The 11,580-nt window shown below is 31.8% G+C and overlaps 3 protein-coding genes across 5 annotated transcripts; 1 reads left to right on the forward strand and 2 right to left on the reverse strand.

Annotated features, from left to right (window-relative positions):
* Positions 1-214: 214 nt before the first annotated feature.
* Positions 215-3,886, reverse strand: LOC120068329 (thylakoid lumenal protein TL20.3, chloroplastic). Of its 3 annotated transcripts, none has more exons than XM_039020059.1 (7): positions 3,593-3,886; positions 3,291-3,492; positions 3,162-3,191; positions 2,765-2,871; positions 999-1,027; positions 644-772; positions 215-554 (listed from the first exon to the last, which is right to left on the reverse strand). In XM_039020059.1, the coding sequence occupies exons 1-7, from the start codon at positions 3,732-3,734 to the stop codon at positions 360-362; spliced, it is 834 nt and encodes a 277-aa protein (XP_038875987.1). In that variant the 5' UTR covers positions 3,735-3,886; the 3' UTR covers positions 215-359. The 3 variants fall into 3 exon arrangements, with proteins under 3 accessions (XP_038875987.1, XP_038875985.1, XP_038875988.1); XM_039020057.1 differs by having other exon boundaries at positions 999-1,033; positions 3,593-3,882; XM_039020060.1 differs by having other exon boundaries at positions 999-1,033; positions 3,291-3,496; positions 3,593-3,727.
* On the forward strand, positions 1,040-2,758 carry LOC120068330. Its single transcript, XM_039020061.1, has 2 exons — positions 1,040-1,598; positions 1,855-2,758. Exon 2 carries the CDS (start codon positions 1,876-1,878, stop codon positions 2,617-2,619), a length of 744 nt encoding a protein of 247 aa, XP_038875989.1. The 5' UTR covers positions 1,040-1,598; positions 1,855-1,875; the 3' UTR covers positions 2,620-2,758.
* A 4,104-nt stretch (positions 3,887-7,990) lies between the features above and the next one.
* Positions 7,991-11,083, reverse strand: LOC120092835 (axial regulator YABBY 5-like). The gene is made up of 7 exons (XM_039051060.1): positions 10,690-11,083; positions 10,397-10,555; positions 10,154-10,277; positions 9,547-9,595; positions 9,313-9,388; positions 8,578-8,652; positions 7,991-8,352 (listed from the first exon to the last, which is right to left on the reverse strand). Exons 1-7 carry the CDS (start codon positions 10,858-10,860, stop codon positions 8,275-8,277), a joined length of 732 nt encoding a protein of 243 aa, XP_038906988.1. The 5' UTR covers positions 10,861-11,083; the 3' UTR covers positions 7,991-8,274.
* Positions 11,084-11,580: the final 497 nt, after the last annotated feature.

The raw sequence follows: 11,580 nt of genomic DNA on the forward strand, positions 1-11,580 counted from the left end.
TTTGTCAATACTTTTCTCTTCCACCTTATTTTTTAATTTCTTTCTTATTATCTTATTTTTGTCATTACTTAAAAAAAAAAAAGAAAAAACACATTATTTTTTAACTTAACCCTAAAACATCTGCATTTCAATTTTTTTTAAAAAAATATCAAAATTCAAGATCTGATTTACACACGTGTTTGAAATAAAAACTTAAAAACCTAAAAAAAAATAATAATAAAGAACAGTAATTAATTAAGCTGGGTGTATTTGCCGTCTAAAAGAGTATATACAAACAAATCCACACTTTTCCAAGAAAGTCCTCCAAGTTCCATTTTAATGCAAGTTGAACTGAATATATAATATATGTACACATCTATCTATTTAGTGGCCTCGCAAAGGCCAGTGCCTTGGTCGCAGAAACCGTCACGGTCAAGCAGCTGCTGCGGCGGTGCGCTGAGCAGAGGAGACGACGGCGTTCCGTACGCATTTCTGCGGCTGTTTCCGCACCCTAAGCTCGCCCTCGTGCTCACCCCCGTTACTGGGTTCGTCCCACTCGCATACTTGCATAGTGCCTGAAAATTATTAATCATATCATATACCTTTTGCAATTTTAAATATAAGGCACAGTCTTAACCAATTGAATTAAGTTTAAAAAACTAACCTGCTTTTGAGGTAAGTCAATGACGGCATCACTAAAGTCAGCACCTACAATTATAGCACCGCCTAAATCGCTTCGTGTCAGCACTGATCGAACTAGCACTGCATTTGTAAAATTTGCTTCATTTAGTACCTGAATGATCCCAAATTAAAGTTAATCCTCTTTATCATTGTTAACAAAAATCTATCAGCGTTAATCCAAACATTATTTAGAGAACAAGTCATCAACTATATCACAAAATTTTAATTTTCAATCTTTCATCTCACAATTGTTAAAACTTTTATTTATATAAATATGAAACATTATATTTTAATATAAATTTACATCTTAATAGAAGTAAAGTAAATAAATAACTTACCATACGATCCATCAATGTATCACTCAAATCTGCACCTACAATAATAGTAAAAATTGAGATGATATGAATATAATTAGCACATTTTTTTGCATTTCAGCCAGAAGATGTAGACGAAAATGTCGAGATCTAAATTTTATATATAAAAAAAATATCAATAAAAATATTGAAAAAAATGTCAAAAGTCAATGGATATTACTAAAGATATTATAAAAAAAAAAATAAATATGTTGCATTCAAACAAGTTAACTATGTATTATTTATCATATGTTTTATGTTTAATGACTTTTTTACTATATTATGAAAATAATTTCGAAATCATAGAACTATAGAAATCAAATTACAAGCAGAAATTTAAAATTAATTCCATTGTTAAAAAATAATAAATAAATGAGTTCTTTTTTTTCTTTGTTTTTTCGGCGTAAAGCCACGTCGTACGGACGAGTAAGTATAAGCAAGTCCGTTGTCGCGGGAAATTTTCAACGGAGCTCTAAAGTCTAAAGAAAGGAACGGGAAAGGAAAGAGCGGTTCAGCAAACCCTAGAATCTGAGAGACCACATTGATACTGATGAAAAGATAAACATCACTTTTCTGGATTCAAAGGTTCGATTTTACTCTGTTCATGTATTATTCTATTTCAGAGATCACTTTTCTGTAAATCGTCTCTAAAAACCATTATTGTTCATCTGTTTTTGCGGTTCTGATTTGTCTATTTTTGTTAAGTCTTGTTTTCATCCGAATCTTCGTAATCTATTCAATCTGTCTGTCAAGAAATAAGTGGTCACTTGTTGGTTCCTTCTATGTAATGTCTGTATATAAGTCAGATTATTTTGTTTAATTTGTTTTGTTATATGGATAGGCTTTGATTTAGCAATTCTCAATGGAGTCATCAACTCCGGAGGTTTCAATGGAGGTCCAGCAACAAAATATTTTTGCTCTTCTTCATTTTTTGATGGAGTGCAATAGGAATCATAGATTAACTTCTAGGGTGTTGGAACCGGAGAACTACTTTGTTTCAATGATGAAAGATGCAGTACTTGATTCTGCAATGATAGTTGACTCACTTACTGTTTTAAGTCTTTCTGAAGATGAGAATGAGATTGTCAATGTTCCAAAAGAACATGTTGAGGATAACTTGCCTAAGTTTCATCCACCTCGGAAGGGTCTTTCAGCGATTAGAAGCTTTCCTCCTGGGTGTGGAAGAGGTGCTCCTCCGGTTGGAATTCGACATGGCTCAAAATGCTTGCAGAAGAATGATTCAAGAGCTAAGAAAAGAAATGGGGATGATGAAGCATTAACTAAAGTTGCAAGGAAATCAAGTGGTGAGAGTTTCTCTCGAGCTAGTCCAATCACTGGCAGAATAGGGTCTGTAGACTATAACATTTTGGAGGATCCACTGAGGAAGACATCTAGGAATGAGGACAGAAGTACAGGGAGAAAGTTTTCGAGAGGATTTGATAATGTGAAATCCAAGCAAGGAGAAATTGCAACTTGCCCTGAACCTTTGGCAAAAAGGGTTGTGGTGCAGGGTTTGACGGCATCACCAAATTGCCCATGGAGGCAAGGCAAGAAGACGTTTAAATCAATACAAACCAACATAAATCTTGAAGGCAAAGGGATTTGAGACCGATGATTTGATCAAGTTTCTCTGTGATACTATGTATAAACCCACGGAATAAGTCATTCCATACAAAGTTCTGTCAGCTCATGTTCAATGGTTTCATTGTCATTCATGATCCTCATCCTATGATAATTAGTATCTAGTTTACCTGAGAAATTTGTCTTGTATGCAACAGCTTTTTCAAGATATGCGCCATTAAAGGTACAGCCACTGAAATCTGATTCCCTCATATCAGCAGATGTGAAATTGGCTCTCCTGTATCAGTCATTAGTTTCAATGGTAACCAGTGAGCACCAAGTATAATATTGCTCCGGAAGTTATAATTTCAAGACTTCACTTCATTTATATATCTAATGTTGTTAATTGGGGAGGGGGGATTGGGGTTACTATAAGACTCCATTTTACTTGTAGTATTCCTTTGGCCCTGAATTCGAACTGTAGTTTCTTTCCAATTCTTCCATTGTGATTAGCTTCGTAACAGGGATTTTAAGAATCAAAGCAGCATGACACAAAGGAATGATGAAATGAAACAGGTTGAAAATTACCTGAAATTTTCGTTAACATGCACTGCCTTCCTGTTCATAGAAGAAGTTTATTAATTATCAGTATAAGCAAGTATTGTTCAATCATTTTGGCAATAAAGGAACTGAGTACTATCTTGAAAGCCTAAAGACCTGAGATCTGCAGAACCAAATTGAGCGGCAGATCCAATTCCGAATTCACCACGGGTTTCAGCCTCATACTTGTTGAGTTCGGCAATTGATGGCATGCCCGAACTAAAACTAATGACTGCAGCGGCTGCCAAAGCAGTTGAAACCAACTTTTGCCATCTCTTGGGCTCTGTACTCTTACCAATGTGCTTCCTCTCCGAACAATCTTCCTTTTCAAGGAAATTCAAGTTAGTTCAACAAGCATGGAAGGCAGAAGCCGCCATCAGAACTAGAGAAATAAGGAAGAAAAGAATAGCATGATTCACCTTGAGTTTGATCCTTTTGTGGGTTTATTTGAGAGACCAGGGAAATTGGTTTTCTGGGTTGTAGACAACTCGGAAGCTTTGATTTAGAAGAAGATAAGGGTAGACATTTTACTGATAGTGAGGAAATGGAAGAAAGTGCCATGAGTTGGAATTGGGGGATCTTTCTGCGCAGGAAAATTAAATATTTTGCTGGAAGAGCAGAGAAGAGGGGAAAGAAAACGACTGGACAGGAAGAGGTTTAGTGTTATAGGTTATTTTATCAGTTTCTTTGTGTAGGTAGACAACTTCTGGTTAAGGATCTGCATACGTGTTCGCTAGTTGTTTGGTTTGCCTTTCTCGCTATTTTATGCACTAGTCATGTTTGGGCTGCTTCTGCTTGTGAAGTCCTTCGACTTCATTCTCTTCATCTGTGTTGTTCTCTCGGGCCATTGGGCTTTATTGGGTTTGGCATCGGCCTTGTTTTCAGGCTCAGTGGGCCGGACATCAATTTTTTTGGAAGCTGCTTTGAACTCGGCTGACATCGTGTTCATTTTTCAAGTTTCAAATTGTTAAAACTCAAAATCTAACAAATTTTTTTCTACAATAAAGTGGGGTAGGGGGGATACAAACTTCCGACCTTATGAGGAGTATGACCTTGTGGTGTTTATGAATACTGTTTTCAACTTATTAGAGTTGATTTCTTTATTAGAATACTAAATCAGATTCACCTACTAACTCTTGGAAGAAGTAAAAATGTCTTAATTAAGCAACTAAAGTTCATATAGCATAATAAGCCCATCTTTCTGGAAAAAAAGATTGTTAACTTACAAACGAAATTTAATTGTCAATACTTGTCGTGTAACTCAGTAGTATGGGGTTAGGTTCACGTTTCAAATGGTAATATTGTTTGTTTAATAGAGTAGAAAAACTTGTAGAAATATCAAGGTAGATTTCATAATTGTAGAGTTCCATCTTTTGGTAACAAACATGATCAAGTGACATATTCATTAGACATCAAGTAAAACCAAACATTTATCCCGTTGTTTCTTACATTTACTTTTCCTTCCCAAAGAAAGACACCCACCCACCCGAACCCCAATTTCCCCCCTAATTTGAGATGGACTACTTTCCGACCATCACTGAAAGCTTAATAAAAACTTGTAATGTGTACCGAATCCTTTTCACTTTAATTCATATCTTCTTCAACCTTGAGAAAGTGAACCAACACAACTCTTGGGTAAAAGTTTCTTCCTTTCAGACCCACAATGCCTTCTCTCTCTCTCTCTCTCTCTCTCAAATAATCATGAAAATTACTATACCACTTCCTTCTTCTTCATCTTCTTTTTCCTTATATTTTAAATCTCAGCAGTGTGAAAAAAAAAAAAAAAAATCCTTTTCCTTTTTTTTTTTCAGTCAGAATTTCTGGGTATGCATTTCTTTTTGACCTGGTGGTAATTGACAATTTTACTATGCATTAAGTCACTGTCTCTTCTTTTGATAAGTAAAAATGCTTTAACCGAAAGCTGAAATGTGGAACTGCTGGAAGCATGCATGCTAGCATGTAGTTGAAGTTGAAGATTTCATTTTGTTCTTCCATTGAAAAATATAATTTTTTTTTTAAAGAGATAGACTGAATATGGAGGGACAAGCATCAGAATTGTTACCTTTTTCATCAGCGGACACAGACGTTGTGGTGTCTGAAGCTCTTTTTATTTAATTTTTATTTTCCACCAAAGGCCTTTTATTCAATAATTGCTTTTGGCTTTTACAAGTCACGCTTATCTGCCATAAAAGATTCATGTCAAAGAGGAGGACGAATATTGAATCCTTCATGAGTTAGCTCTCTACTCGATCTCCATTGTTTTTTACCCTTTTTTTTGTTGGTGTTTTTTCCTCCATTGCCTGCCCTCTGTTTGCCTAAAAAGATCCTAACTTTCTTGTCTTGGAGAAAGGAAGCATCTTTTGTTGGAAGTACTTTGGGATATATTTTCTTCCATATTTGAAACAACTCCCCACTGCATCATTTTCTTTCACTCTTCTTGAAATTTAGTGGGTTTTAGTGGGTATCAGTGCTTCATCAGATTTCAGATGGCCATTCCTAAAAGCTATGCCCCATTAATAGAAACCAAAGGGATAACTTCAATCTCATATTGTTATGAATTTCCTTAAAGTGTCCATCTTTTTGACGCCATTGGGAGTTTCCTCGTTTATACCTAGAGTCATATCTTTACGTATAATATTAAATATGCTTTCTTTTTTTCTTTTTTTTTTTCTTCTTGTTATCTTATGTTGCAATATTTATGGTTATTTAGTCAGGAAAGAAATAAGTTTGAAAAGTCAAGTGTTTGGTATAACTAGAGAGAGCAATGACTAAAACTTAGGTTAAAAAAACTACACATTTAATCCCTTTTGTTCGGAGAAATCTCACAAGTCACATAAAATGTTGTAACACGATGAATAACAATTTACTGAATACATAATAAACTAAAGTAAAGAGACAAGGAGATGGTAATTCAGTTTAGTACAATTATCACCTACGTGTAGGGAGGTTGTATGTCCAAAGTGAAGAGACTTCATTAATATAAAGTTTAGCAATTACAATGTAGTACTTAATTGAAAGAAGACATTCAATTCGATTCGTGAAGGCAATATATTTATTTTGTCACATTCCTTATTAAAATTGAGGTACAATGATACATAATTGAAAGAAATATTGATATAATACTATATAATATATAAATTTGAATAGTGGTACGTCGGAGATATGTTGTAAAGTAAAAAAAAAAAGTACAGTGGCAGGTTTTAAATACAACAACTATTATGTCAGCACTGATTAATCAAAAAAGTGAGAACTCTTCATCGTTATGTGTGTTGGAAAATAAAATCACTACTAAATTAACTATCATTCAACATCATTCTGATCTAAATTCTCGTCTCAAAACGCCAACCAAATTCACCTCTAGTTTCTACAAATACTGAGGTTTGATTTAGGATTTTAATATGAATAAATCTACAAGGTCTCGTTTCATAATCCATTTAATTTTTAATTTTGAAGATTATGCCTATAAATACTACTCACTATTTTTTCGTCTAAATTTTAACGTGTTTTCAATATCAGGCCAACGTTTTAAAAACTAAAAAGTAATCTTTAAAATTTTGTTTTTAATTTTAGAATTCGATAGATATTCAAATGTGAGAAAATGAGAATGATTTTCAAAAATTAAATAGATAAAAAGATAATAATTGTCAAAGGGAGGGCAATAGAGTTTTTAAAATTTGGTAATTTTTGGTTATGAATGTACGGAGAAGTAAGTAAGAAAAATCACACAGGTTTGGTCTGGCGGCATTCAACATGTGAAAGAAAAGAAAAAAAAAATAAAGGATAAAACCGATGTAAAATATATCTTGTAGGTTCACATGATTCCTAAAGTTAGTACAATAATTTTCATAAGTCTTATGCAGAAATGGGTTTATGAAATATCCTACATTAACAAATTCATGGTCTAGGGATGAGCAAACTTAAATACCAAAAAAATAATTAAAAAAGATATGAATCTCAACCATATAGGAGTAAATATCTTAACCCATGAACTTCATGACGTCATTTTCTTTTCTCTCTTTTTTTTATTTATTTTTTATTTTTTTAGAATTTAAAAGGGCTTCAAGTGTTTTTATAATAAAATAAAATTATCATTGAAAAATTAGAAGTGAGCAATAATAAATTTTAAAAACAAAAAACAAAAAATGTGATCATTATCAAATAGAGCTTAAGTTCTATTGAAAGTATTTACCCGTGAAAATTCTCTTTTTCTCATCAAACTTACAATGTAATATCACTTTTTCTTAAAAATCATTTACCCAATTTATTTTCATTATGTCGATTTACAAGAATTATATTATAAATTAATTATGTCATGTATGCCTTTTAGATTTTTTTATAGTCACCTCATCATGTTAATTTGTATCTTGTTATAAAAAAAAACTCTCCATGAGTATTTTCTAGAACAAATTTCAATGTTAAAGGGTGTTGAATCTTACCCCAAAGTTTATGGGGTATTTTTTTCGTTGCACAACTTAGGCTATAATGAAATAATAGAATTCCCAAAAAAAAATATATATATATATCAAAATATAATAATATTCATTTCACAAGATCAAATATAATTTCCATAAATATTCACTCACGCAACACCCAATGCCACCCACACAGATATATCTTACATATTTTCAACCAAGTAATAAGCTAATTTTGAACGAGTTAGTTCACATCTCTAACAATTAAATCATCAATAAACTAAAAAAAACACTTCCAAAACCTTCATATATAAAAATCAAGGAAAATAGTGATTAACTTGCACAATAGTTTAAATCTTTGAGAAAAGGCATTCAAAAAGGGAAGAAAAATGATAATTAGTAGAGTAGTCATGACAACACACTAATTAAGATGCATTGATCAAGTAGTAGTGGTAGTGAGCCAAATATATAGTAGCTAGTTCATAATCAACATAACATTAAAAGGGAAATTACATGGTAGCTAACTTAGGAGTAGAGAGTATTTAAGATATAATTAATATATCAACACATGAGCACTAGTAGTAGTAGTAGATGGGATTAAAAAGTAAGTAATAATGATGATAGGAATTTTGGTGGTAGTTGAGAGAGAAAAACAGATATCCATATGATATAATAACCCCACCAATGACTCAGAAGTGGGAGACACCAACATTGGCTGAAGCATAGAATCCATTATCTTTCATCAGAACATTCTGAGTATCTCCTTCCTACATTCACAATTATATAAACAAACAGTCACAAATTAAAAGGACAACCACAATTTTTTGTGCTATAGTCTTTCTCTTTTACTGTTAAACAATAATAATAATAATATATGCAACAAAATAGGGTTCTATTCTATACATCTTATTGTTCATTCTCTTCCAAAATACAAGGAGAATTAGAATACACCAATTATTCAAATATGTTTTTTTTTTTTTTTTTTGGTTTACCTGCTGGCGGATATTTGTCTTCTTCACTGTCTGGTCGGGCATGAGACCAAAGTGAATGTGTGGAAAGTGGGCCCACTGCCATTATAAAATTAAAATTAAAATTAATGAAGGAAAAAAATTAAACAAACCCTAGATTATTTGAGAAGAAATAGGGAGAAAGGTGATAAAGAAAATATCATTTCGGTCCTTCTCCATGGTTCTTACTAATATTTATTGTTGATTTTTTCGAAATGTTTTATTATTTATTTAAAATTGTCACTATAATTTTGAAAAACACTCACAGAGTGTGTTTTTTTTTTTTTTTTTTGTTCATAAAAGTAATAATAAGAATAAATTAATCTATTTTTCAAGTACAAAAGACTAAAACTGAAATATATTAAATTAAAAATTAGAAAAAAAATCAATCGTAAATTATTTGAAAAGACATAGAAAGAAATAGTAATAAAGAAACTATCATTTTAGTCCCTAATCACTATTACAAATTTAATGTTAAATTTCTTTATTAAAAACTTATTATTTATTAACATTATCATTATAAATTTTGAAAGCACGTTTACATAGCATATGTTTTTGCATGAAAATAATAATAATAATAATTTATTTAATTAAAAATTCATCTTAAAAGATTAAATTGAAGATTTATTGAAATTATAATGAATAAATTTAAAATAGAGGGATGAAAATTAAATTTGAATGAAAAATGTTTATATTTGAATTAAAAATAAAGGGTTTTACATTCTTAGCAGCGGCACTGAAGGCTTCCCTATGGGATATATCGGGATTCACAGACTTGATTCGTTGGATCTCGTCCCTGCATGCAAAATTTTGATCCAACCACTCAATTTTTTTCATTTTTCTTTTTTTTTTTTCCTATAACTAATGGAAAAAAAATAACATAATTAAAAAAAATGAATAAGAAAGAGAAAAAGATAAAGAGAAATAAATGTGTTTCTTCAAATCATTACTCACTTGATGAAACGGTTGTATGCAGAAGGCACTCTCTGTCTCTTCTCCGGAGCTGAAGATTTTGATGTATTCAAATAACATAATATACCAAAAAAAAAAAAAAACAAATATTAATTAATCAATTAATAATGATCTTATCTTTGTATAATATATGCTTTTTTTATATGTATATTTTGATATGTGTTCTCATTTCTCTGCACAAGAAAAACCTAGCTTCCTACTCTAGCTGGCAGACCTGAACAACAAAATTTATCTTCCTTTTGCTAAAATTATCATTATCTGCAGGCTTCATATGTACCCTACATTATTCTATAATATCTAGTCGAGATTTAGAGATTGACATTTTAAGTTTTAAAAAATACCCTTTTTCTTTTTTTACATAGAAATATTTCTTGTAAGCAGCTTAGAAACTTATAAGTACTACATGAACAAAATTTAGCCAAGATTTATGTATTGAAAATAACATGCTTGACAAAATTTGAAGCTTTTTCAACTATCTTAAAAGTTTTCACTTTTTTTCTTTGTTATTAATTGATTTAAATCTTGTTTAGGGAAAAAAAATATATATGATATGGGGAGAAGTTGAATTAATTAATGAAATAAGTCTCACGTCTATTGATAACGGGTGGCCTAGGGAGCTCGTCAGTAACTCCTCGAGATGGCATTCCAAAATTGTTAGTAGTAGCTCCAAACTGGTTGATGAGATAATTGGAATTTGGTGTAGCCATATTTTCCTACAAACAATTATTAATAATAATGCAATTCAAAATAAGAGTTTAGCTCAAAGCAAGAAATGAATACATAATTATAAATCAAATAAATACTTTTTTAAAAAAGAAAAGGGAAAAATTACGAGAATGTTATGAGAAGGAGAAAAGAAAGAGTGGCCAAGCTGATGAAATTGATTAGGTGAAGGCAGAAGAAGGCCACGCATGTTGACAGGCAACAGATTAGTGCAGTGTCCACATCGCACTGTCACAGTTTTAAACAAACTACAACAAGGAACACTAACCTGAGGAAGAAAAATAACAACAAATTTACACAAAATCAACAAACCCCAGATGAAAAAAAAACCACAAAAGATCAAAACTTTAGAGGAAAGAAATATGAAAGGAAGAAACTTTACTATAAAAGAGAGAGAAATACCGCAAGGACAGTGTCGCAAATATTACAATGGACATAACAGAGTTGCTCAGGAGAAGGAAGGTGGTGGTCCAGCTGCTGTTGCTGCTGCTGCTGCTGCAGATGTTGTTGAGATAACGTAGTCGTAGTAGTAGTAGAAGTAGGTGAAGAAGAAGAAGATGAAGAAGATGACATATCCAAAAAAATTATTGTAATTCTTCACTTTTATGAAAAAAAAAATTTTGATTGATGATTGGTCGGAGTCGATCTAGATTGGGGTTTGACTGATTGATGGGATTGACAGATTAACCACCTTCCTTGGATCTGCCTTTTTCTTTTCTTTTCCTTTCTCTTTGATGATAATGAGTTTTGAAACAAAGTTATTTTCACAATACCAAAAAAAAAAAAAACAAAAAAAAGATCTTGAGATCATCTATTGGATCTGATAGATATATAAGAGAATCCTAGCTTCCCCATCTCTTCCTTTATACATGTATGTATGTATGTATGTATGGTATGATATGATATGAGAATAAAAAAAATTGGGATTTTCGAGAAAAAAAAGATAAAATGAAATTGAAATTAGGGCGGCAGATGTGGGGGGAAGGAGCTAGAAAGGGACGTGTGCATGGGAGTGAGATAGCTTTCATACACGCACCTGTTGTTTTCACAAGTTAAAGAGAGTGTTGTCTTCTGGTTTTGTGTGGTCTTAAATTAAAATCCACACCCCTTTTCTTTTTTAACTTTCCTCAATTTCCGAACCCCATCTTCAACAAAATTCAAATAATAATAATAATAATATACAATTATATTGTTATTATTATTACATTATCTTGAATATTATTATCTTGTAATACCTCTTGGACAATAAGGTCATACTCTTAGCTTCTTGGCTCTAGATGGTCACCTTCCTTA

Source organism: Benincasa hispida, chromosome 12 (genome assembly GCF_009727055.1).
Source record: "Benincasa hispida cultivar B227 chromosome 12, ASM972705v1, whole genome shotgun sequence".
NCBI lineage: Eukaryota > Viridiplantae > Streptophyta > Magnoliopsida > Cucurbitales > Cucurbitaceae > Benincasa > Benincasa hispida.

What these genes read in the sequence shown, in the direction of transcription:
- LOC120068330 (XM_039020061.1), top strand. Translation starts at nt 1,876, where the DNA reads ATGGAGTCATCAACTCCGGAGGTTTCAATGGAGGTCCAGCAACAAAAT.
- LOC120068329 (XM_039020057.1), bottom strand. Translation starts at nt 3,734, where the DNA reads ATGGCACTTTCTTCCATTTCCTCACTATCAGTAAAATGTCTACCCTTA. An exon ending in TTTGGTTCTGCAGATCTCAG is followed by an intron (nt 3,192 to 3,290) that starts GTCTTTAGGCTT and finishes TTCTATGAACAG; the next exon opens with GAAGGCAGTGCATGTTAACG. An exon ending in CATGTTAACGAAAATTTCAG is followed by an intron (nt 2,872 to 3,161) that starts GTAATTTTCAAC and finishes TGACTGATACAG; the next exon opens with GAGAGCCAATTTCACATCTG.
- LOC120092835 (XM_039051060.1), bottom strand. Translation starts at nt 10,860, where the DNA reads ATGTCATCTTCTTCATCTTCTTCTTCTTCACCTACTTCTACTACTACT. An exon ending in GCATACAACCGTTTCATCAA is followed by an intron (nt 9,389 to 9,546) that starts GTGAGTAATGAT and finishes TTTTGCATGCAG; the next exon opens with GGACGAGATCCAACGAATCA. An exon ending in AGACAAATATCCGCCAGCAG is followed by an intron (nt 8,353 to 8,577) that starts GTAAACCAAAAA and finishes TTGTGAATGTAG; the next exon opens with GAAGGAGATACTCAGAATGT.